General features: G+C 55.1%; 1 protein-coding gene across 1 annotated transcript in view; it reads left to right on the forward strand.

Annotated features, from left to right (window-relative positions):
* Positions 1 to 14,102: 14,102 nt before the first annotated feature.
* Positions 14,103 to 26,450, forward strand: part of DSCAML1 (DS cell adhesion molecule like 1) — a gene marked incomplete at its 3' end in the record, with an annotated part of 322,135 nt that continues 309,787 nt past the window's right edge. Inside the window, exon 1 of the mRNA XM_081153849.1 lies at positions 14,103 to 14,249. Coding sequence (XP_081009975.1) covers positions 14,204 to 14,249 — 46 coding nt within the window. The 5' untranslated portion in view covers positions 14,103 to 14,203. The remainder of the gene's footprint in view (positions 14,250 to 26,450) is intronic.

Below are 26,450 nucleotides of genomic sequence, written 5' to 3' on the forward strand. Positions count from 1 at the left end.
ACACCCCCAGGGGCATCCCGCCCTACCTGGGGGTCATTCTTGGTTATGGGGGTCTTGAGCCCTCACTGTTCTGGAAAGCAGAGGCCATAGGTGATCTGGACACCTGCCCCAGTGCTTGGGAGCGTGAAGCCTCTAACTCCATAGTCCGAGTTAATCGACGTCAAGAGCAGGACCTGAGGGGCAGAGACATCAGGCAGAGACAGGTGGTGGTGGCAAGGGAAAGAAGTTGGCTACCTGCACGATGCTTCACAACGCCAGCTGCAGAGTCTGGCTTAATTGGTGGGGCCCTGGTGGTTTTTAAACCTCCCCAGGTGAACTTAATGTAGAGCCTGACTGAAAGTCTCTGGCCTCATAGGTGGGCAGGGCAGAGGGTGGGACCTGAGGAGAGTGGCAGGCAGGGGAGCAGATGCGGAGTGGAGACTCGGAGGGCCCAGAAACACTTGACCTGCTTCTCAGTCTGGGAGAGGGGCAGGCCGCTCCACCCTGCCCAGCAGTGTCCTTACCGCACCTCCCTCTAACCTCCAGAGAGTGTTTTCTGGACCCCAAAGGCATGCACTGGCCTTGGACGCTGGGGCCACAGGGTCTTCCTCTGAGCCTGCCCTGCCCTGGCCTTTCCTCAGGGCATCATGCAGAAGAGGAGAGGGCACAGGTCCAGGGCAGGGCAGGAGTGTGAACTGATGGCCCATCAGCCCCACACCCCTGTCTACTGCCCAGTCTCACCCCTCTCTGCATCCCCTCATGGATGGGGGGCTCATACATGTGGGTGGTGAGGGCAGAGAAAGAGCCTGGGGTGGGGGTGGCGGGTGGGAGCAGGAGATCCCTTCTCCAGTTCTGAAGGGCACCCCCAGCCCGGTGGCCTGGGGCAGGGCCCTTTCATCTACTTGGTTTCCCCATGAGAAGAACTGGAGGCTGGGCCTGGATGAGCCCCAATTCCTACAGGTGCTGATCTCTCTTCCAGAGGGAGGGTACCCCTGGCACAGGCCTCCTATTTTTCTAAACTTTGGGGTCTTGGGGAAGATCCCCCAAGAATCTCAAACTCTCCCCAGCTGAGCAAGAAGAAGGCACCCCCAAAAACAAACCCTGAGCATCTCCACTGGTCCTATCACTGTCAAAGAGAGGGGGCTCCCTGGGCAGATGAGGCTGGAAGGCAGAATGGGGGGCTGTGCTGAAGAGGGGCCCAGGGCAGCGGAGGGTATGGAGTCCCTCCTGGGCCATCTTCCGGCCCCTCCTCACTCCCCGGCAGCAGGCTGCTGCTGGAGAGATTAATCGCCTCCCTGCTGATCCAAGGCCCTGGGCAGCTGAGCTCTGAGCTGCATGCGATTCAGCAGGGCCTCGGGGGCAGCAATGACCCAGTCCTGGCCTGGCTAGGGGGATCAGAGGTAAAAGCCATCCCCTAGCCCTGTCCTGTTGTCGTGGGACATCCCTAGCTGGGAAGATGGATCAGGCCCGGGCCTTGGTCCGGGGCCCTGGCAGCCTCTATTGAGGGCTTTGGGAAGGCAAGGCTGACCCAGGGTTGGACTGGGAGAGTCAGGGGTGCAGTGACCCAGCCTTTGAAGAAACCTGAGCTCAGCCTTGGAGCCCCTTCCCTGGCTCTGGTGGCAGACAGAGCTTCCCAGACTGGGCACACTTTTGTGGTTGGCGGTGGAGCGACAGGGCTTGGGAAGAGATCCTGTTTAGAACTGGGGACCATGGTGCCCAGCTTCAGCCTGGCAGACACTGGAGAGTTAGGGAGGCGACAGGTGGAGGCCAGATGAGGGGTGACCCTGAAGGACCCTGCAACAGGCTCTCAGGCAGCTCAGCTCGGCTCTGGGGCTACGGTCCTGACCTCCATGACCGCCCACAGGCCGCCCAACTTGGAGGCTCTTGGGCACTTGGCTGCTGTTCACTTCAGGTCTCTAAACTTGGTTTCCTTTTCAAGAAACTCTCACTGTCACTTCCCCCCAGGGCTTCTCTGTTGTCACCAAGAGGAAGTCCCCAAGTGAGCACAGCAGGGGTGGGGTGGGGGTAGAAAGGGGGGAAGCTCTGAGCTAGGGCAGCGATTCGTGATCCCAGAACCGTCACCTGCAGCTCGGCACAGCTGGTGCTGGAGAAAGTACCAACTGGCCTCAATGCCAATTTTGCCCCTTCTTGTGTGACCTTGAGAAGCCCACAGTCTGCCTCGGGACTTGGCTCTGGGAAAAGCAAACACAGGATGAAAATTCCAGGCACTGGCTTCAGTCAAGGGGCTCAGGGAAGGGGTGAGTGGGGAGCTGTAGCCGATCCCCTTGCTCCCTCCTGCCCCAGAAAGCTGGGTTCATAAGAGCTGGTGTGCTTGTGCGCGCGTGTGTGTACATATACACACATGCACACCACACACACATATACACCACACACACACACACACAAACACCCCTCACCCCCCACAGAAACACACCCCACGCACCACACACATACACACACACATACACACCACACACACACACAACCCCCCCACCACACACACACACGCACACACACACATCACACACACGCACACACACCACAAGCACACACACATCACAAACACAAACAAGCACACACACAAACACACACATCACACACATGCACACACACCACAAGCACACACACATCACGCACACACACTCCACACACAGGTGCTTGCTGCCTCCTAGTAGTTAAAAAAGGTGCTCTGCGGGGGAAGCGGGACAGAAAGACACCTGACAAAGCGAAGGGGCCAGGCCGGCTTGGCCCCGCGCCAGGAGCAGGAGGAAGCCTCTGGGCCTTTGTCTCCTGAAAGGCCCATCAATCAGTAACAGGCCTGCGGGCCGCCCGCCTGGCGTCCCCGCCGCGAGGTAAACACGCTGCAGTTTAGTGCCCCTGTGCCCGCGCTCCCCGCACAGCTCGGGAGGGGTCAGGGAGCCCGGCCCTCAGTGCCTGTCCCGAGCTTGAGCGGGAGGGCCCGCTGGGACTCGGCTGCTCCCAGGCCACCCCTGACCCGGGGGCTGTGGGATCTGAGCCCCAGAGGTGAGACCCCCTCAGAGGACAGCGTTTCCCAGGCCAGGTCCTTGGGAGCGCCTGCACTTTTACACTTTTCCGGAGGGGCGGGGACAGCCTCTCTGGTCTCCTCCCAAAGGTTTGGCCTCTGAGGCTGTCTCAGCAGAGCGCCCAGAATATGGAAGCAGAAGACCTGAGCTGACTGCCATTTAGCGGCTGCACAGTCTGTAGCAAATCGCTTGTTTCTTGTAGCCCCATTTCCTGTTTCTAGCCTGAGACTGACGCCTGTCTCACGGTGGGGCTCCGTGTGAGCATACTTTGCAAGCTGTGTGGCTCCGCGTTTTAACTCTGGGCGACCAGACCCAAGGCTGACTTTCCTAAGGAGACACCCCACAGGCTGAACTTTCTTTCACTTCCCCAAGCGCAGCTGCATCCAGCCCCGAAGGTAAGTCTCTCAATGAGTAGACTCCCCTTCACCCCAAGGCTTCCAGCGCTCGTCTTTGGGGCGACACCTGGTGGTCATGGCGGCTCTGCAGCCTCCTTCGGCCAACCGGCGCAGGAAAAACTTGCCCATCTCCTCAGACAGTTACAGCCACACTGTGAGGTAGGTGCTATGCTCCCATTTTACAGACAAAGAAAGTGAGACATGGCCCTCCCAGCTCATGAGAGGAACAGGGAGTCTCTGACTCCCGGTGCCTCCGCTCCATCTCCTCCATACATCTTACGCTGGGTGGAGTGGGGAGTCATTACCTCCTAGGCAGAGGACTGCGTCCTAAAGCACCCTGAAGCAGGAGCCGACACTAGGGCATGGCCAGGGTTAGAGTCTGGGTCCAGGTTGGTTGAGAAAAACTTGCTCTCCTGTGGCAACACCGCCCCCCCAGGCGGAGGAGCACCACATCTAGTCTACCCACCGCCAGAGGAGCTAGACTGACGGCAGGGCCTTCAGCAGCGAGGCACACTGAGGAGGCCGGGGAGGCCCTCTGCCCAGCCTGTGAGCCGACGGCGCCTCTTTCCCGAGGGTGCGGGGGCTCGGCCAAGGTCCAGCGTATGTAGGGACATGTACCGGGCCTAAGCCACCTCTCGGGCAGGATGGCACAAGGTGTGGAAGCCGAGAATGAGGTCCCAGCCTCATCCTGAGAAATGCGCGCTGAATGTCTACAGAGGAAACCACACAACGCACGACACTTGCTTCAAAAGACCCTCCGTGGTGGGCAGCGGGGGCGTATGGGACACAGATGAAACAAGAGTCACCTATTGTTGCAGCTGGAAGACGGTGCATGGCAATTCTTTAGACTATTTTCTCAACTTTTGATATGTATGAAATTTTCCTTATTAAAAACTTCCTAAAATGTGGCAGCAGAAATACCCCACGACCGACAGTAAAGAGCACGGAGACCCGAGGCAGGCTGCCCGGCTCAGAGCCTGAGCACTTGTGCTTCCGAGCTATTAATTTGCGGCGCCTCAGTCCTACCATCTGTAAGGACAACAATAATGGTGCTGGTCTTATAGGGCCTTTCTGAGGGTGACAGATTCAGCATCTAAATACTGAGCATAGCTCTGGGCCCAGAGCCGCCGCTCGGTTACAATCCCTGTTATTAGGAGTTCATGGCTCCGGTAGAAACAACAACAACAGCAAACCTGCTTTGGCCGATTCAGATAAACAAGCGGGCAAGTCAGTTCAGCCGCCAGGTTCTAACCGATGAGTCCTGGGAGACACTGAGCAGCCTCCGGCCGGGCGGGGGTATCTCAGCTGGGTAGCCGCACACCCCAGAGCCAGGCTTCCCTGAACCCGCAGGAAGCCCCTTCTCCCCATGCCCCTTCCCCTCGGCGGGGCTGGTGCCAGCCCGCAGCCCTCTCCCACCTGCCTCGGTTTTCTCCGACCGCACCTTCCTCAGAGCTTAGGCAGCAGACTCCGGGGACCTCAGCCGTACTGAGATCTCACAGGTCACCCAACCCCACCCGCCATCGTAGCTTCATTCCGCAGATTGCAGGGGCCTGGCACCACCTCCTGCCGAGGACAGAGTGATGAGAGGGCACAGCTGGCCGGCGGGCCAGGAGGACGACCCTGCGGGGCCGTGAGTGCCGCAGCAGACTGCGCGCAGGCCTGGGGCCAGGAGCCCTGGGGCTAAGCCCCACGCTGACCCCCAGGCCCTATGGCCTGTGTCCTTTGCCCAGCCACCGTTTCCTCCTCTGTGACACAAGGTGCTTGTGGTGGATCCTCTCCAGGTTCCTTCCCACTCTGACCTCTTGACCTGTTGTTCTCGATGCTGCTCTTTCCCTACCGACTGCAGCCCCCCAACCAGGGACTCTCTGGTAGAGTCTCCGGAGCCCGGGCTGCTCCTTGCACAGGACCTGGGCACACACTTGCTGCAAGAATGAAAAACTGACAACATGTGGTCTCTCCGAGTTGCGTGTGGGCAGCAGCCGGTGAAAGGATGAGTTTTCAGACCAAGAGAAGCAGACACTCGTCCCCAAACACTTCACTGCATCTCCCACTTGGAGGGGTGAGATGCCCATTCACATTTTAAAGGCTCTGGTGAGTCTTGCAGGGAAAGAAGCCATTTACCTTTGCTTATCCCAGAGTTTTTCAAGCCTATTTGACCATAAATTAGTTTTTGCCTATCACCTATTTCCTTCTCATGAAACATGGGAAACGCAGTATGAGATCTTTCTGCATTTTCAGCTGAGTTTGTTTAAAATAAAGTCACGTTTGGTGAAGATACTAAACTTTCAGGGTCAGTGTGGCCTGAAATTGGTACGTCTTGCCCCACTTACCTGCGTTCTCAGCAGAGGCCTGACCCTTCACTGGGGCTGAGCTGGGCTGAGAGGGGGTGCAGTCCTCCCCAGCACGTAACGGTGCATGGACCCAGCAGTCTGTCTCCCGCCATTAACACATGATGCGTCCAGCCTTCTTCTCCCCCAGGATCCCCTCAGGATGGAAGACTGAGGCCAGCTCAGCAGTCGGTCATGGGAAAGAGGCCCAGCTTTATTGGCACATCAGCCCCCCAAGCCAATGAAGTCTTGGGCAATAGTAAAGGCCCAAAGCCTATCCAGGGGATGAGCTCCTGCCCTCAGGCTGCTGGCCCTCACCTGGCGTGCTGGGCCCGCTCAGTTTCTAGGAGAGCTGCTTTGAAGTGAGTAGGTGCAAAGAGGGAAACCAGCAGAGGAGCCTGGGAATTATATCAGAAAAGGTGTCGAAGGAGCTAGGACTTTTAGCCTGGCAAAAAGAAGGTTGGGGGCCTGTTTTCAAATACTGGGAAAGCTGTGACCTTTCCCAGAGGCAGAGATTGGGCTCAGCCTCTGACAGCCACAGGCAGACTGGGTGCAGTGAGGAAAAGAGCGGGTGTCTCATCGTAGACAGTAAACAGGATGGACTTCCGAGTGGGTCGGGAGCCCCTTGTATCCAGAAGCATTTAACCAGGGGTTGTGTTGGCACATGTCTGGTGGTGAAGACAGAGCCTATGGGTGCAGGACGGCTGGGTGAGGTGAGCTCTAGGGTGCCACTGCCCATGGCCGGCCGGATTGGGCTGATAACCCCACTGTTCCCACGCCTTCGTGTTTACCTTCGCAGTCCCAGGCAGCATTCCACCCACCCCCGCATCACCTTGGCTCCGTGACTGACTTTCAGCAGGGGACCCTGCTCAGAGTGGCTAGAGGGGCGTACTGCTGGCTCCCCGGACTCCTGGGCTTGAGGGATGTCTCGGTCCTCCATGCTGTGGCCCCATGGCAGTGGCGGGAGGACGCTGTCCCACAGGAGAGTGTAGAGGGGACTACACTCTAACCTGTCTCCGCCCCTGAGGTTCCGGCCCAGGTGAAGCTCCAGACCCCTGGGAGGAGGACCAGCAGCCTCGCCAAGGCCCCGCCCCAGCCCAGGCCTGGCTCCCTGGGCAGTGTGCAGGGAGCTGTGGCGGTCCTAACACCTTCCGTGTGCGCCACCGCACAAATATATAAATTGCACATCAACTGCATCTCCGAGAGGAGGTGGGGGCTATGATGGGAAGAGCCCTGGGCCCGAATCCAGAAAACCTGGGTCTGGGCCCAGCTCAGCCCCCACGTGTGGCCCGAGGCCAGTTCCTGGGATGGACTCAGCTTTTGTAGGACCTGAAGTTTAGACCATTGGAGGGACCTCTTTAAGGAAAACGGTGAACATTACGAATGCACTATTAGGTACAAACATCATTATTTAGAACAATACAAAGAAATTGCAACAAATTATAAATCTTGAAAAAACTGACGAATCCCACAAACATCACAATTTTGGACAAATAACATAATATTTGTATTAATTGTTGACACATCTCTATAATTTTTTTACATTACTTCTGCTTGCAGTTCTACAGACTAGCTTCTGGCTGCTTGCACGTTGAACCTGAGTTTTCCTCCACGACACACACACCTCTGGTGCAGGTACCTCAGGCCCTGGTGAATTGTGATACAGCTTCTGGCCCTGCAACGATGGAACGATGCCAAGTGAGCTGGCCCAGGGGGTGGCAGTATTCACGCACAGGCATCCCCTAGCCCACCCACCAGTCCGGGTGGGGAATGGAGCCATCACTCACTCTAGGGGATCCTGAGTCACCCCCCAAATGCACCCAGGCCCATGAAAGTGGGAAAGAGGAGCAGTCATGAGGGACTTCAGTGATGCAATAGCATTCTGCCAAGTTACCAGCAGTACCAGAGCATGTGACCGGCCGCATGACTGGGGCCCCATAGGTTCCTGGAGCTTAAGCCATGTTAGTTTCATGGCAGACCCACCTCTGGGCACATCAAGAACTCCCGTGAGCTTCAGTTTCTTCATCTGTATAACAAGCAAAACAAATTCTGGCCCAAACTATTCTTGGTGAGGATCAGAAATGAAAGAAAACATGAAGCCTGACAATGACGCAGACGATGGTGGTGCCGATTGAGCAGGTGTCTGCCAAGACTTCGGCGTTGGAGTCCACCACTCCTGCAGGCTCCTATGCCCTGCCAAGTGCTCACCCTTCCCGGCCAGAAACCCGAACGTGAGAACTGCAAAGCTTAGGGCGCTGGCTCCAGTTAAAGGACACACCTCGCGACCCATGCCTTCCTCATCAGGCATTTGCATCTCTTTAGTCATCAAATCATTTAATGAGAGCCCCTCATGCAGGGACGACAGGCCAGCTCTGCAGGCACAGGTGGAAAGAGTTAGGAGTTGATTCAGATGTTCGGGACAACAGCCACAGGGCAGGACAGCGGGCCAAGCTGCTGTCTGGGAGGCAAAGCCCAGGGGAGCCCGGGGCGGGGGGGCAGGGGGCGGTGGGGCCGGACAGGCCCCGCTGCAGGGGAGCTTACATAGGTGGACACAGAAGTGAAAACCGCAGGAAGCTTTCCAAATAGAAGATACTTACACACAATTTGTGGCACACGTCTGTGAGTGTCTTGGGGGTCAGAAGAACTGCAAGAGAACTTGGGCAAGCAGCAAAGTTAGCTCCCACTCACAGAAGTTTTTTTCTTTCCCCCCACCTGTCCCCACTCCGAGAGAGAACTGTGACAGTGGCTTCAGTCTTACGGGATTCTGGCTTCATGGAACCTCTGTGGTGGCTTCTCAGCCGGTTTCAGAGCTGTGAGCCGAGAGAGGACAGTGGGAGAGGCCGTTGCTACTGAGGGACTCCAGCCTCCCTGGGGGCTCCATGGCTCCTGACCAACCCTCCTGAGAGAGTGGCCTGAACAAGGGACCCTAGAGACCCCACCTGTAGGGGATGAGCTTCAGGGCATTGTGCCCTTTAGTGAGCTTCGAACTGTGATGTTACAACAAAAATGTTAAGATAGACAGTGGAACATGCCTAGACGCCTGCAAGCCAAGCATATAGAATTTGGGTTTAAGGGGTGCTTAGGCAATTTAATGACATACATACCTTTTAAATTTTTTTTCATTGATTTCAGAGAAAGAGAGGAAGAGGGGAGAGAGAGAGACAGACAGAGAGAGAGAGAGAGAGAGATTTTATTCCCCTTACTTATGCATCATTGGCAGCTTCCTCACGTGCCCTGACCAGGGGTGGAACCTGCAACCCTGGCGTATGGGGACAGCACTCCAACCAACTGAGTTACCTGGCCAGGGCACATGTACCTTTTTAGATAGACATCATAGTCTGTGAATTACAATGATTCATCCTGTCTCAAGAAGATGGAAATAGTTTAGATACATGTGCACATATTTGAAGCAAAAACTATTTGTGTGTGTGTGTTTGTGTGTGTCTCTTTGCTTCTAGGTACCTGTGCATGCAAATTTGTATTTCTGTTTCTTTGCTGCATTAGAGAACATGCACAGGTTTGTGGGGACACACACCCCTACATGGGGCAGACACGGGTGTATTTGTTTGTGCTCACCTCATTTCCAGTGTTAGGAAAGGACAGTGCTCAGTATCTCTCATTTTAGGTTCTAGCTCAAGTCCCTCATTTTACTGGTGAGGAAACTGAGGCCCAGAAAAGTAAAGTAACTAGTCCAAGATCCAGTTGGCTAAGGTGGCAAAGGTGAGACTAGAACCCAGAATTTCTGCTTTGCAGTCCAGGACTCCTTCTAGAACATTAAAATAAATTACAGATTGAAAAAAGGCAGGGAAATTCTAATTTTTCCCCCTTCTCAATCAATGAATAAGTACTAAGAAGGTCAATCCTGAGCTACCTATGTGACCCCTAACGTTAAGTGTTTAACATTGACCTGGTTCAGTATTGATTTCTTTTATGAAAACCACACACACACACACACACACACACACACACACACACACGTATAAAGTTGTTAAAGAACTTGAGAGCACATATGAAGGCTTTGTTTCTGAAGAGAAGTATCCAAAATATATAAGCTGTTGTTTGAGTTAAACAATAAAAACATCTGTTGTTTCTCATGATGGCTCTAGTCCTAATATAACATGACAAAATAATTCCCCAAATATCCATGATTAACCTGAATTGAAGACTGCTGTTGCAGCGGCATCGATAATATACACTCCCTCTCACACACCAGCTACATCAGCACCCAACATTCTGATGCCACAAAATATTGAAAGTGATCACTGTGGCTTTCTTTCTTTTTTTAAAAAACACTACTTCTTGTTTTTTTAAAAAGTTTTTTTAAAAAGTTTTTTAAAAAAGTTTTTTAAAAAAAACACACATGTTTTTTATTTTTATTTTTTAGGAGAGAAGATGGGAGAAGGAGAGGGAGAGGGAAGCATTGATGTGAGAAAGAAGCACCAGTTGGTTGCTCCGGGCTGGGGATCACACTGGCGACCTTTCGTTGCAGAGGTTGGTGCTCAGCCAACTGAGCCACTCCCGCCAGGGACAAGCACTGTTTCCAAAGAGATGGTACATCCCTACTAGAAATGAATCCCACAGACTTGAGGCTTTTAAAAAATAATGTCAGGACATGTGCATAGGTGTTAATGCAGACTTTCTGGATTGTATTCAAGCTGCACTTGCGAGCAGGTGTGCCTGCCATTAAGTGCTTATGTTTACCTGCACACGCGAATGTTTGCGGCAACTACATTTTTCTCACTTTGGTGAGAACACAAATATATTTGTGTGTGGGTGTGAGGGCTTCCATCCGATTTGAGACTGTGAAAGAACTGTCCCTTTTATTAAAATAATAAATAAAAAAACACACTTCCCAAGTGTGAACTGTGAGTGGGGAACATCAGGGGTCAGGCTGGGCTTGGGTGAAACACACCCACTTTCCTACCCCAAGGTTCACTTTTCCCTTGGGCTTCCCTTGCTAGGATTCTGGCTGACTTTGCCAAGGTAGATCTCTTGGTAAATTCCAATTGAGAGGGGACTTCTGAACACATATATACCAAACTGTCATTTTCAAAGATATTTTCCTTAAATACTAAGAAGGGACAAAACCTAGAAATAGAAAATACAAAAACATAGGGACTACCTGTTTTCAGGCCCTTCCCTGCTGGCCATCTCCCCGCCTTCTGCCAGCCTCAAGTGCACCTTCCATCTGTATTTCTGCAGCTTCTTGCCTTGACTGCCAGCTCCTTAGCTCCGGCCTTGTCGCAGCCCGGAGTGTAGTATGTCATCCCAGCATCCCTTCAGTGGAGCCATTCCCCCTCTTCCCCCAGGTCAGGTCCTCTGAGCACCACCAGGACCACTAGTGATACCTGCTCCTGTGCTTACAATGCACCGGCCCCTGGGCTTGTCTTTTTAATCCTCACAACAGCTCTTGAGGTAGATGCTGGGGCTGTGCCACCTCACATGGGAGGGGACCAGGGTGGTATCCATGAATTCCCCAAGGGTGCTTAGCTAGTAGGTGGCAGAGTCAGGCTGAGATCTCAGCTCTGTCTGACTCCAAAGCCACACTCTTAACCATGACATTATAAAGGTTCCCTGTGCTAGAGAGAGTCCCTGAGTCTGCTCTCTCCACCTGTCTAGCTCCTCTCCCACACACACAAGCCTCCTCTCTAAGGGACTATAGTCCCTGGCACCGTGAATGACCTCACCCTCAGGTAATACTTGGCCCTTTACACACAGTGTTGTGGTGCCATAAAGGCCCCAAGGGGTAACCAGCGTAACAGGGACACTGAGGTCGCAGGATGTACTTCAGGTAAACAGAGAAAGAAGGGCTCTGCTCTCTCCTCCCAGCGTGTGGGGCACCAGCAGCTGGGCGGATACTCTGAGGCTCACTCAAGGGTGCCCCCTCCCAGCAGACAGCAGCCCCTTTCATCCTGCCTGACTTAGCAGTTTATTTTAGGCCTGGCCTGACCAGGTGCTCTGGGCCAACAGGCGTAGTTTTAAATAACTGGATTCTTCTCAGCAACCGGCTCCTTTAGAAGGGAAGGGACATGAGGGAAGAATGAGCCCAGGAGGCTGGGGCGGGGAGGGAAGGGAGTTAAGCTGGAAGGCTGGAGATGCCTGGGCTCTGTGGCCGCCTGCGTGGCCCGGCGCAGGCCCGTTGCCTCCTCCCTCCGGGCCTCAGAGGCTTCCCGCGTAAAGCAGAGGGTTAGGCTGGCCCGTGCCAGACACCTGTTGCAGTCTGCCCTGTGTCTCTCTTCTGTCTCTGTTTACAGAGTATAGGATACTAGTGGAGAGGCCTCCACTTTAGAGTGGCGACTTAGCATCATAAAGCAGAGGCAGCAAAGTATAGAGCACACAGCTCTGCCCTGGAGCCAGGAGACATGATACAAATGGGGGTGACTCAGAACAAGCTAAGCCTCAGTTTTCTCACCTGGTTTAAAAGGGGGTGATGAAGCTTCAAAAGATACTGTGAGGATCACAGGGAGCAACTGTAATGGGAGCCCTTTCTATGTACTTTTAAAATGTTACACAAAAAACACACAAATGCACCTGGAAGTTCCTCAAAAAGTTAAACATAGAATTACCATAAGATCCAGCAATTTCACCTCTAGGTACCCAAAAGAATTTAAGCAGGATCTCAAAGGAAGACATATTCATATATTCATGCTTAGAGCAGCATCATTCACAACAACCCCAAAGTGGAAGTGTCCGTTCACAAGTGAATAGATAAAGTGTGGCCTATACGTACAATGGAATATTATTCAGCCATGAAAAGGAATGAATTCTGACACATGCTACAATATGGATGACCCTTAAAGACATTACACTAAGTGAAATGAGACAGACACCAAAAGGACAAATATTGTCTGATTCCACTTATATTATGAGGTATCTAGAATAGCCAAATTCATAGGAACAGAAAAGCGGCAGATTAGGGGTCAGCCAGGGTGGGAAGAGGGGAGAGTGGGAGCTACTGTCTAATGACCAGAGTTTCTGATTCGATGACGAAAATGTTCCGGAAATGGGCAGTGGTGGCGGTGGTGGAGCAACATTGTGACTGTACTAAATGCTGCTTGAGAATCATTAAAATGGTAAATTTTATGTTATGTATATTTTAACATATTAAAAAAAGTAAATGCATACTTTAACAATTTTAGTTAAAATCTCTAGGGATGTCTTGGTGAAAGCTGCAATGAAGAGTCCTAGTTCTCTTATCTGATCTTGGGCAAGACATTTTGGAGAAGTAAACTGTGTTCCTCTGTGGAATGGAGCTAAACAGCATCCTCTCTCCCTCCCTCCCTCCTCCACACTCCCCTCTCCTGCACACCTCAGAGAAGTGGGTCAACAGCGGCTCAGCAAGCGGCCAGGGCACATCAAGGTGGCCTCCACTACCCTTTATGAGAGGTGGCCCGGTGCCCAAGCATCTATTCTCAGAGTTGCTGTGGATCCCTTCTCTGGATCCTGCCTGGCCCTTATTTTGGAATCACAGCAGGAGAGGGCTTCTCAGCCATAGCAGCCTTTCCACAGCTGACCTGACTCAGCCAGCCTTTGGCCCCAGTGCCAGCCCAGGGCCTGGCACTCAGCGGGTGCTCCACATGTATTTCGTAATGGAGAGATACCCTCACTCAAGCCCTATTCAATTTCACACCAACTTTGTGAGGATTGTAAGGAAGAGGCCAATTTTTGCTTGATAAGAAAGCTGGGGGTTGGGGCCGCTAGGTCCTGAAGACACAGGAGTCAGACACAGGAGTTACAGCCGACATTAAACTATTCATTGCAGATAGTGGCTAAATAATCCCCATGTGACGCGAGCTGAGCAAAACTCCAGCAGAATGCGGGGGAGGCTGGGCTCCCCCTGGGACTCCTGGAGGCCCCCCTCAGAAGTGGCTGGGGGCTGGAGGGCAAGCGGCTTTGATCTTTGAAGTGGGAGCGCGCTCACCAAAGGGGCACCAAAGGATCGCAGCCCGGATTTTTATTGAGCGCATCCATACTCCCCACCCAAGGGGTAAACTGAGTCTGAACGAGGCTGGAAGCATTGGCCCCAGGTGGCTGGGCCAGGAGACACGGGCATCCGTGGCGGGCTCTTGGCTCACGTACGACACAGGCCTGTGAGCGACCACAGGCTCCGAGCCGGCGGGCGGCAGGGACCCCGGCCGCCCAGGCGGCGAATCCCGGCCAGGGCCGCTGGTCCGGCTCCGCGACCCCGCGCCCGGGCGCGTGCGGCGGGGCCCCGGGCGCGGGGCCGGGCGGCGCTCACCCCGGGGTGCGCGGGGGGGCGGGGAGAGCGGCCGCCTGGCCCAGCCCCGCGGATGACAGGAGCCGGGCGCCGAGGAGGGAGGAGCCGCCGAGCGCTCGGCTGAGCGGAGAGCGGAGAGCGCGGCGCGCAGAGCGGGGGCTGGAGCGCGCTGAGCGGGGAGAGGCGCAGCCGCACGGCCGGCACAGGACCACCTCCCCGGAGAATAGGCCTCTTTATGGCATGTGGCTGGTAACTTTCCTCCTGCTCCTGGACTCTTTGCACAAAGGTGAGACCCGCGCGAGCCGCAGGGCGGCGGGGCGGCGGGCCGGGGTGCGCGGTCAGCCAGGCGGGGTGCCCGGCGGGCTCCAAACGTCCGGGGACCGACCCCGGCGCCTGGCCCTGGGTGGGTCGCGGGGGGACAAGGCAAGCACCCCGAGAGGGCCAGGTGAGAGTCCGCCCGGACCGCTCCGCCGGCCACCCGCTCCTGCCGTTCTGGTGTCGAGGTGGGGGCGCCGGAGCCCCGCACCCCTGGCTCCTTGCCGGGGCTGCCCCGGACCCCTCCCCCAGCCCCGTGCCCGCTCCCTGCAGCTTGCGGGCCCTGGGACCCCGGGGTGGCCTCCGAGCGCAGGGGTCCGCGGCCCGGGGCTCGCGGGAGTCCTGGGTCACCGGCCCGCGCTCGCGGGGCTCTCCCCGCCGCCGCGCACCCCGCCGCCCGCCGCCCCAGGGGCGCTTAGGGGAGCCTCGGTGGACGCAGGGCGGGGAGAGCTGGGGTCCCGAGAGCTGGGGTCCCCTGGAGGGCAAGTTTGTTCTCCAAACCCAGAGGTCGCCTTCCCCGGCCCCACCTGCCCCCTGCCCCCGCGTAGCCCCGGCCCGGCGGCCCCGCCTTAGCCACCTGGAGCAGCGCGCTCCAAGGCGCAAGATTCTCCACTCTGGTGCCGGTCAGCCGGACGTGCGGACAGGGCTCCTTCGGTCCGGAGTCGGGCGGGGGGCGTGTCGCTTTCCTCCGGGAGAAAGCGTTGCTAGGGGTGGGTCCAGCTGTCCGGCGTGTCCAGACCTGCTGCTGGGGCGGCGCACCCCATCCTCCCAGGGGCCGGGACTGGCGGTTGGAAGGGGGAAGACGTTTCCGACCAGAGCACCTGGGCGCCCGGTGGGGCCCGGCCGGCCGTGCGCTCGGGCTTCAGGCGCGGGGGACGTGGCGGGGCGCGGAGGGCGGGAGACCGGGCGGCCGGGGCGCGCGCCCTCGCCCGCGGAGCACGCGCCGGTGCTGGCTCAGCTCTGCCCGCCCGGCCCGCTAACTTTTCTCCTTCGCGCCCTGGGGGCGGTTTCTCCCCTCCGCTCGCCCAGGGGGCGACCCCGGAGGAGCCGCAACTCTGGGTCCCCCGGCGATGGGGGAAGGGCAATCCAGCAAAGGGTTGGTGCCCGGGAGGGTGCAGTCCTCGGGTGCGACACCCGGGAGTCCGGAGTGGCACCTGCTGGAGCTGGCCGCGGCATCTGCTGGCTTTGTGTGTGTGTGGGTGGGGGGGACCCCCATTCTGTTTGTCAGTACCGCCGGGTCAAAGCCAGACTGAAGGCCAAGATTTTGCTAGGTTTGCCCAGAGACCTGGTGAGGGGTGAGGGGTGGCCTCTGGATCCTGGACAAGGTAGGTGAGTTTCTCAGACCCAGTGGGCCACTGGGTGACACCCCAAGTCTGGACTAGGTTGGTTAGCACCTTGCCCCCTGCACAGCACCCTCCCACCCCACTTTAGGGGAGCAGGAAGGCTGCCTCGCCTTAGGGTTCCCCCACACCCCTCTACACACAACCGGTCTCCCTCCCTCCCGCTCTTCCTGCCTCCCTCCGCCCCGCCCCTGAGGCCGACTCGCTTGCAGTTTTAATTACATTAATATTAAAAATACATAAGGTGAGGAGCGGCAGCTTTCTCTCGCACTAGTTCTCTCTGCCCCCCACCCCCTTTCCATTCTGCTGGTGAGAAAGCTCAGGCCAGAGCTCCTGCCACTCACTTGCCCAGCTTTGTCACCAGCCCCCCACACCCTCTTCCTGGGGACCTCCTCCCGAGCAGCCGGTCCCCAGGAGCCAGGCCCCTCAGCAAAACCTGAAGGACTCCCCCTCCCCCTCCCCCTCCAGAGGCTGGGCATTAATAAATGAAGCTCAAGCTATTTGATAGGGAAGGAGCAGATGGAGGTGGGGGTGGAGAAGGGCCCAGAAGACAACAGGAGAGCCTGAGGGACAAAATCCTTTCCAACTTAAGGAAGTGGCCGCTGTAGGTAGGTTGTCCCTAGGCTGGAGGTGCCAGGTGAGGCAGCACCTAAGTGGCTTTTTGGTCTGCAGAGCCCTGGCGCTCCTGCCATTCAGCCGCGCCAGCATCTGTGTTGGGCGCCAGGGCGACTCGCCAGACAGGCCTTTCTTTTCCTTAGTGCCTTAATTGGGTCTTAGGTGCCAGGCTGGTCCCCCGGGGCCTGTTCTGCTTGGGGTGGCATTGGGGAGGGGGTAGCAGAGCCTGCTGGGGGAAGATGAGACCCCGTGAGAGCAGGGAAGATGGGGCTTGGGGTATTTTTCTCTCCCGTCGCCACTCACCCCCGCGGCACCAAGAAAATGTAAATGTGAATGTTCAAGCCTGTTACAGAAAACAATATCCTCCTGCAATAATTTGTACGTCCATCTGTGAGGAGCGGGAGGAGGCAGAGCCAGCAGAGAAAACAAGATGAGGTGGCTCATCCTCTGGATGGAATTAAGCAGTTATTGAGTGTGTTTTAAGCTTCTGTTATTTCCATTCCTCTCGAAATACCTTTTTTGGATGGAGACTGAGCTCAGACCGATTCCCCAGAACTGAACTGGGAAGGTGTTTTAACAATCAGTTCTCGAGTCTCCAATAACGGCCTTATTCTCGCCAAAGCAAATCCAGGTTTGGGCAGCCAGACGAACCCCGGCGAGGCTCTCGCCGTTGTTACATCCAGCGTGCCAGCATCTGTGTTGCCTGCATTTGCATTTTTACTGTGTAAAAGAACAAGCTTCCCCGGCAGTAAAATTCCTGTTTTCTAAAAGCCAAAATAATGGGTTGCATTGATTTTTTCATTTCCCACCCCAACCTCTCAAATGGGGACTCATGGTTCTTCTCTCTTGAGAAGACCAAATTAAAAGCTTTCGTGAAACCATTAAGAAAATCTCAAACACTCTGTTCAGCGTCTAATTAAAAGGGGGTACGGTGGGGGGAATGTGTTTTAAAATCTTGAAATGGCAAACACAACTTGGGGGAAGCAGGTGAAGGACCAGGAAGCATTGGGGTGGGGCAGGTGGGCAGAGAGGCTCTGGTTGCTAGAATTACATGGGAGAGAATGGAGCTGCCATTATGCTCAACAAATCTTTCAGATGCTTCATATTTCTGGGCATCGAAGTCAGCTGCCTTTAATATATTTCTGCAGCAGAATGGGGAGCTCAATTAGAAACAAAAAGCAAGTAAGCAGTTGACCCAAAGGCAGCATTAAGTTGAGCAGATCCCAGGAGAGGCTGGAGAGGCTTATTTTTCTTAGATTGGCAGACGGGAGGAGGTGGGCAAGCACCGGGTTGGCCCCGTGGTGTTTTGCTAAAGAAGCAAGCCCCCTGCCCAACGGCGTGGCTCAGCAGTTGAGAATCGACCCATGAACCAGGAGGTCACAGTTTGATTTATAGTCAGGGCACATGCCCTGGTTGCTGGCTCGATCCCCAACAGGGGGCGTGCAGGAGGCAGCCAGTCAATGACTTTCTCATCACTGATGTTTCTGTCTCTCTCTCTCCCTTCCTCCCTTCCTCTCACTGAAATCAATAAAAACATATTTTTAAAAAGAAGTAAGCCCCCAAAACATAGGCTAGAAGCCCCCGACCCAGGGTGAGGGTCTGCCCAGAGCATCTCACGGGCTCTTGGCCTTTGACAAAGGGGTGCAGACCTCAAGGCCCCCTTACCTTCTCCAGGTCTTCAGGATTTCCACCCAGTGACTTGCCTGGTCCCTGCTGGGCCTGGTGCAGGATGGTTTTATTTGTGGATGAGTTGAAGGGAGGGTGGATATTCAGAGAACGTTTTGTGTGTGTTTTGGGGGGTACAGCACTAGGCTGGGAGATTCTTCCCTCCAACATGATCTTGGAGGGGGTGTTTCTTGAGGACATTTGAAGCAATCAAGAGGAAGAGCCCCTCACTCCTGGAGTGCGTTCTCAGCCCCTAGCCTGGTGTATTGTAGCCAGCACCCAGGCGCCTGCGTGGGCTGAGCCACAGGCAGCAGAGATGGTAGGGCGCCAGGAACCCAAGGGCAGGCCCTGGATTTGCATATAATTTACATTCAGATCTGCATGCTCACCTAGCCAGGCCTAGAGCCTCACCCTCAATAGCAGAGTGGGGGTGAAGCAGGAGAGGGGAGGAGGACTGGGGTTTGGGGCAGTGCCCCGCTGGTGCCTCTGAGTGTTAGGCCTGCAGCGACTCAGCACTGAGCTCTGCGTCTGGCCAGGCAGCCCTGGAGCTCCCTATGGGGCGGGATGGGTGGCAATGGGCAGAGACACCTAAGGCAGACCAAACTTGGGGCGTGGGCTGTCCCTCTTGTACTGCAGGAAGAAGAGGGTGTGGAGAGTGCATGTCAGCGTTGGTGGCGGTGGGAATAGGGCCAAGGGGAGCCTCTGGTGAGTGCACCGAGTGCTCAGGGCTATGGTCAGTAGGTAGAGAAGCAGCCACTGATGGGAAGCGGGGATGACATGAAGCACAATGTTTCTTTTCCCTTCCTGGTTTGTCACTGTCCAGCTTGGGAGAAGGCTGTGGCCTCTGGAAATGAGGGGAAGAGCCCCAGCCTTGTTCCACCACCATGGAGGTGCCAGTCTGGTGCAGTATTCAGTGGGAAGGCAGGCACTGTGGCCATAGGGGAAAGGGGCTGTGAAGGGTTAGGAGCTGTGCTTGAGGAGGGAACATTTGAGGGCAGCTGGAGTGCTCCTTCCCAGGGAGCCAGCTGGGACGCCTGCAGTGGGAATGTGGCCTCAGGAATGGTTTTGTTGTGTTTCTGGGGCCCTGAGCAAAGCCTGCGAGGCAGGTGCAGCTCCAAGGCCTCCCAGAGAGTTTTTCTATACATCTAATGATCAGGGAGCCCACAGAATTTTCCAAGGATGTGGGGTGGAGCCTTAGGGAATGGCTGAAAGTAGAGAGAGGGAAGAGCAGCGGGCAAAGCTCAAGCTCCCTCCCACCAGTTCTTCCAGCCAGAGCATTTTATGTATTGGAGTTGTGAAGAAAAAATAAAAAAGATTGCGCCTCGCTGGTGTGGTGGGATTTTGGAGTCCAGGCACACCCTTCCTTCACATCCTGGCTCTGCACTTACTGATACACATGTCACTTCAGGCCTCTCAGCCTCACTTTCTCCAGCTGTGAAATGGGATTAAAGGAGACAATGTATACAAAGTAGCCAGAACAGAGTTGGTGCTCAATAAACATTAGACCTCTTCTTTTTTCTGCACTGCTCCCACCTTCTACCCCCACCCCCCAATAGATCATCAGGTTCTGCCTCGAGCAGTTGTACTGGCCAAGTCAGCCGGCTTAGACTTTGTAGCGATAAGAAAGACTGAAAGGTGACCAGGGCAGGGGACACCACTGCCTCCTTCTATTACCTGCCTGGGTAACCTGCAGGACTCATCCTCAGCAAGATAGCTGAGGCCATGCAGGCACCTGGGTGTCCCTGGGGAACCCAGCACACTCCCTTTCCTGGTCACGGCTAACAGTAACAGTAGAAAAGGTGAGGGCAGAAACTGGCTCCAGACTTGGTTCTGCGGGTGAGGCAAAGGCCAGTCTCTTACCTGCCAAAAGAAAGCTAGGATTGGTTGGTAAATCTCTACCGTGATTGGGCAGAGTAAGAACTCTCTAGATTTAATGCCATAAAGCCTATGTAAATGGACCGCACAGGGTGAGCCCCAGAGCTTGCAGCTGGATGGCTTCTGTGTCTCTCCCTGCTGGGATGAGTCTCACTGTTTTTTAGGTAGTTTTCTTTACAGAGAACAACCTTGATGGCCCATGACCTTGGGTGTCCCTGGACCATGCCACCCTCCATGACCCAGTCAGCAACACAGACACAGCATATGACTCGGAGCTCAAGTGTTGCCCACAGCAGGTGGTGGCCTGCGGGTTCCATGAGTGTGGGGGAGGCTGTGGGCCCAGCAGCCTGTGTGCCCTGTTTAACAGATGTTCATCCAGGGATGGGTCAGCATGAACAGTATTAGCCTTGAGTGCCACCCCGCCATCCAGCTGCTACTCCCTCATCCATCCCACCACCCCTGCCCCCCTCCCTGTGCCCTTGCTCTACATGATGCCTGCACTGACAGGGTCCCAGATCGTCACCTTCATTAGGGACAGTTATTCAAATGCTCACTGCCTACGCATGAAACGTGTGTGTGTGTGTGTGTGTGTGTGTGTGTGTGTATTAGAAAGAGCATTGTCCACGGACTTAGGCAACAAAGCTCAGCCGGTCTAATTTAGGCACGTTACTTAAGAGTTCACGTGCCTCTATTTCCTAATCTAAAACAGGCAAGTCACCCCTGTCCTGACTGTCCCACAGGGTGGTTGCTACTGCGTGTGTGCAAGAAAGATGGGGGACATTCCTTATACATCATGTGACAACGCTGGAAACTGAACAGGGTAACATATAAACGCACACATGTAAAAACCACATTAAAAATTAGTTTCAGCTTTATAAATGCTCTGCTGCAGCACAAGATATAATTACTGTCATTTTATCGTACAGGAAAAGCGAGGGTCTCACAGCTGGTGTGGCTGTCTCCCCCCTTTCTGGGCTCCCACATATAGAGAATTTTCTTAGCCTTTGCTTTTCATCAACATGGGAACAGCTGATGAGGCACATCTAGGCTGGCAACATCTTCTTGGAGCAGACTTGGCAGCTTCCCCTGCGGCCCCAGTGCCCAGAGCTCAGGAGTGGAAGAGCCTCCCTGGGCTCCCTCCCCAGGCCCCCAGACGCAGGTTTCTCCATAGTCCTCAGAACTCTTCCCCAAGGGCAGTTCTTCCTGTAGAGAATCCACAGTCTTGTGCAGAGATCAGTGAGTTCTGGGTCCTACTTGGTGTGACCTCATTTGAGATGAGAGCAATTACTGGAATCCAGGTGCTGAGAACCCTGCCATGTCAGGGTCATGGACACGTTGCTTCTGGGGTGGCCTTCCAGAGCCAAGGGGCTGGGGAGGGCAGAGGACCTGCTCTGGGTGTGAGAGGGAGGGGACTTGCTTTGGGGTGACTGCCGTGGTAAAAGTCTCCCCGGTTGGAAGGCACCTTTAAGGAAGGAGAGTCCACTCCCTAGTCAGATGCCTGACCCCCCCTGCAGCTCTCCCAGCAGCAGTGGTCTCCCTCTGCTCCAGCCCTCCAGCCACAGGGAACTCTTGCTGTAAGGCAGCTCACCGCTGGCCATGTAGCTCAACAGTTACAGTTATCCTTGGAGTCAGCCAAACCTTGTCTTGGCTTGTGCCTTCTGCTCACTGGTCCTGGTTCCACCTTTTAGGCCGCCTGGCTCTAGGTGAGGCTCTCTCCCACTTGATAGCCACTTGATGGCTGTAGACAGATATGCGGCCCTTCTGAGGCCTCTCCTCCAGGCACCCAGCATCCCTGCTCCCTCTGACACTCCCTCACAGATGCTGGTTCATCTCTCCCTGCTGCTTCTCCATTCCTGGGCTGCTGGTCCTGAAAGTGGAGTGCCCAGAATTGCAAGCGGTGGAGACAGGGGCCTAGTCTCAGCAGGGACACTGGCTCGCCATGTACCAGGGGGAATTACTCTACCTCTCGAGGCTTTACTCTCTCCGTCGGTAAATGGAGGAGACTGGACAGAATAATCTTTTAAGTCCCTCAAGCATTAACAACCTACATCTAAGGATCTCTGGGACAACTGTGCTGTCTGAGCCAACTCCCTGGGAAGACCATTCTGGCCATAGATCCTTGGACAGGCCCATTTAGAAGGGGGCTGGAAGATGAGTCTGTTTGACTGTCAGCTGTTGCTCATAGTTTCTCCTGGAGCCAATGGTGAGGAGCCTTTCAGGTTGAAGGATAACTGATCTTTCCTGGGTCTTGTAGGTTTCTGGTTGCTGGTTACAGGAACTGTTTGTGCTAAGAATCTTTAAAAAAAGGAAAAAAGAAAAAACACATGGTTTTGGTATCTCAATGACTAGAGTAGGGAGCTTCCAGCATTTAGTTGTATGGAGAATGTACTAGGGAGAAATGTTTGATGCCTGGGACAATCCTGAATAAATCAGAATTTTTATACCCCAAATTGCTCTCCTTTGTTAGAGGGCCCCCTTCTGGTACGTTCATAGCCTGGAGACGGTCCAGATCTGGACTGGAGTGTGCCCGCTGGGAAAGGCAACCCGTGGTAAGGGAAGCCTGGGTTTGAGACACAGCTCTGCCCCCACTAGCTGTGCAGCCCTAGGAAGTTATCTGACTGCTCTAAGATCCTGTTCTCTTACCGTAAAACGTGGTCTCATGTTGCAGCTACATTCCGGGGCTGTGGTAAAGATTAAGTGCACTATAATGCAAGTAAAGGGCTTTGCACAGTGCCTGGCTCAAAATAAATGCTGCATTTGGGGGAAGCAACGGGCAGAAGGCACGGGGCTCGGCCCGCCGCTCCAGCTGGGAAAGCTGGGTGCAGGGAAAGCTCCAGGGCTGGCCGCCTGTACACGCTCCCACGCTGTGTGGGGAGACGCCCTTCTCCTCCCGAGGGCTGGACTCGGATCATCTCCAAGGTGCAAACACACAATAGGGGGGCTTCCTGGTAACGTAGCCAGACCCTGTCCCTCTGGTCTGGGTTTTGGATGGACGTAGTGGTTGAGCTGAGGCTCCACTGGCTGATCTTCACTCTGCTCTTTTTCCAACTGTGGGATGAGAACAGTCAGAGTGAAGATAAATAATATACAGGGTGGGGCAAAAGTAGGTTTACAGTTATTCGTATGGAAAACAATACAATAATTAACAAATAATATAAGAATAAACTCTGTCTTGCGTACTCACAACTGTAAGCCTCCTTCTGCCCGCCCTGCGCCAAGAATGAACACCTTTGTGCGGGAAGGGCAGGAGGAGTCAGCTGCAGGAGCCTGGGACGCCTCAGCCCCCAGCTGCACGGCCCTGCCCGAGGCTGGGAAGCGGCTGCTGCAAAGCTTTGTTGCTTCATTGACTTGATCGTCAAATCGAGTGATGCTAGAACTGTCCATTGTTGGGAAAGGTGGTACTGCAGCCAAGGATGGCAGATCTATTTTTTTGGGAGTGTTGCTCTGAATTTTGACAGAGGACCACCTGAATCAGAAATAGCTTCCTGACCCACGACAGACGTGGTGAATCTGTTTTCTGGTGGATCTCACGTTAAATAAGCTCTCCAGGTAATTCTTATACTTGCTGATGTTCGAGAACTTCTGTCATTGGTTGTCGTTGTTGTTATTATTGCAGGTGAGTGGTAATTATTTGTTGTGGGGTATTTATTTAACAAGTACTTACTGCTCGCCTGCTATAATGATAATACTTATAACAGCAAAAAATACTTGGGTGTTTCCAGGCACTCATTTACACCAGAAACCATCACACATGTGAACTCATCCACCTAACAGCCCTTGACACAAGAAGTAGGGTGCTTGGCCTGAGGCTGCACTGTTTACACGTGGCAGAGCAGGGAGTCAAGCCTGGGGAGCCTGGCTCCAGAGTCTGAGCATTACCATTGGGCTAAGTGCCCATTGCTATGCTAGGCCAAGGGGATAGAGTGGTGACCAAGACAGGGAGCCCACAGCCCTGCAGGGGAGCCCTGCCCACTTCTGCCCCCCTGCTCCCCTGAGGCCCACCACTTCCTCCCGTCCACACTTGCTGTGCCCAGGCATGGATACCTCATTCAGGCCCTTGCCTGTCTGGGCTGAGGGGCATCACAGGGGCCCCAGCACTGGCAGATGCCCCTGGGGGAAAAGTCCAGTGAGACAAGTCAACACTGTGAAGGAAGAGAAGAGAATGACACTCCTCCCTGTGGAGGTAGCAAGGTGTGAACATGTTAGTCCCCTTGGGCTGTCATTTCCAACGATTGGGGATAATTCAGTGTGCACCTGGGAGAAAGCCTCAGTTGCCCAGACACCCCCATCCCAGCCCATGGGCCCACGGGTGCCGAATACATGGGTGTCCAGTTTCCTTCGACACACTAATCCCAGGGGCCGCGCAGAGGGAGAGCGCGTGAGTGGCTGCAGGGATGTTTCGGTTCCGGTGGTGACCCGGGGGCAGCCCAAATGCCTGGGGCAATTTCTGGCTTAAAAATATTGCTGTGCTATTTCTACACCTCTAATCTCCTAGCAATTTGGAGCCCGTTTTATGAAACACGGCGTCGGGCGGTGCTCAATGTTCAACGGCGGAGAAGATTTACGGGGTTTAAGTCTGGGCGTCTGTCACCTCATGACCAAGCCTGTAACTTCCATTTTCTATTAATAATCCATTTCCCCCTTTGACCAGAAGAAGCGTTGCTGTTGATCTGAATGTCTCTCTCTTTGCTTAGGAAGTGTTCCCCTCCTCTCCTTCCCTCTGTAAATGTGCCTGGTCCTGTCTGCAGAGGGAAGAAAGAGCTGGGGGGTGGCTGAGATTTAAGGGGAAAGGAGGCGTTTCCTGTCCAAGGATTTGTTTTCCAAATTAGGACTCATTTCCAGAGAGAAGTAGGGAGAAATCTCAGCAGGCCCCAAACTGCTGGCCCTTCGGCACTGTGACAAAATGCCTGTCTTGGGAGCCAGGCCGACCTGGCTGCATGCTGGCTCTGTCCCCCTCTAGCTGGGCCATCTTGGGAATTCCTCCCCAGGGGCCTCTCCTCACCTGTCAATGAGACTGACAGGGCCCACCTCATACCTCCGTGTGAGGATAAATGAGAAAACGCCCTTGAAGCACAGAAGCCCTGTGCTTGGCACACAGTAGGTGCTCAGTCAGAGTTAGTCTCCTTTCTTTTGAGAACTCTGCGCCATTAGCCAGGCCAGTAAGCCTTCAGGGAAATGAGTGTGTGGCCTAAACGAAGTTAGGCACAGGTCTCCAAGAACTTCAAAAATCTGTCACCCTGTCAGGGGCAGCCACTCAGCGTGTACCTGGGAGGAAGCCTGCAACCCTCCCGCCGAGGCCCATCCAGCTGTCCGCCTCTTCCCCCCAGTCCCACCCAGGGCTTTGGCTGGAGGTTTCTGTAATGTCCCCCGGACATGCCACATCCACACCTGTCACAGAGCCATTGTTCAGGTTGTCCTTTCTCTAGGAGTGCCTTTATCCAGATCTTCCGTCGAGGCTCCTCTCCAGCCCCCCATTCCCGAAGCTTCCCCCTCTGCTGAGTAGTTTAGCTCCCCGCCCTGGCCCTGCCTGAATTAGGGCCCTGCCTGAATTAGGACCCTGCCCTTCGGGCCCTGCCCGGGGCTGAGGGTTAACCCTTTCCAGGCTCCACCTCCTTTCCAGCTCCGGCAGGTGGGCCGCCCCCTTTGGCCTCGATGTCTTCCGCCTGGGGTCCTGCTGCGCTGGCTGGTGCTCCTCATCTCCGCAAGGATCAAGGTCTCTCCTGGCCCCTGGGTCCCAAAGGACGGGCGGAGGGGCGAGCACTGAAGTGTGTGTGGGGGGAAGGAGGGCAGGAAAGGGTTTGAATTCTACAGGGCTGCGGGGGACGGAGCCCTGGTCACCCTCCGCAGTCACCTCAGGCACTCTGCACCCTGGGGCGGAGGGGCTGCTGGGATGGGAGCAGACGCACTCACCCTCGTTAGGAAACCACGTTCTGTTTCACCTGTTGGGCAGCCCTGGGGGCAGGTTAGATGATGGGACCCTCCCTCTTTGGACACTGAGGCTCAGAAAGGCTAACGGGGCTTGCCTGAGGTCACACAAGGTCATACAGCGGTCACAGGGCCCGGGAGGGAAGGTAGCTCTGTCTCCCCCCCAGGGCTCTGTCTATGGTACCACGCACCGCACTCCTCTCCAAGCTTGCTCAGGCTTGGTCACCGCTCTGAAGGCCCACGCAGGAGACCGGGAAGGAAGGGAAGCCCCACCGCGGAGGCTGTGGCACACTCAGGAGGCCCCCAGGCTGCACTTACCCACTGCTGCTGCAGCCACCGCTGGTGCCCTTGTGCCAGCCTTCCCCTGGGCATGTGGCAGAGGTTTCAGGTGGTCAGTGCCTCAGTTTCCCCTTTATGACTCGCTCACCCCTCTCTCTTGGCAGGCGGGGTGAGGCTAAATTAATGTTTATGGAAGGGCTTCTGCATTTCGGGCTGATGGGCGCCTTGTGATGGTAAAATATGAGCCCGGCGTAAGTGCAAAATGCTATTGTTTTACACCTGAGGGTGATGTTTCATGAGGGCCGTGCACTGTCAGAGCCGCGAGCAGAAATGGATGGTTTGTCTAATCCTCCCAGCCCCAGACTCAGGACGGCAGCTCACATCCCGGGCGGGAGAAATATGAGGCTGGTCTCCTTTTGCTATAAATCTGCTCTTTCATCGGCCCTGACAGGTGGCTGGACAATCCCAGTCAA

This window comes from Miniopterus schreibersii, assembly GCF_964146895.1.
Source record: "Miniopterus schreibersii genome assembly, chromosome: 12".
Taxonomy (NCBI): Eukaryota; Metazoa; Chordata; class Mammalia; order Chiroptera; family Miniopteridae; genus Miniopterus; species Miniopterus schreibersii.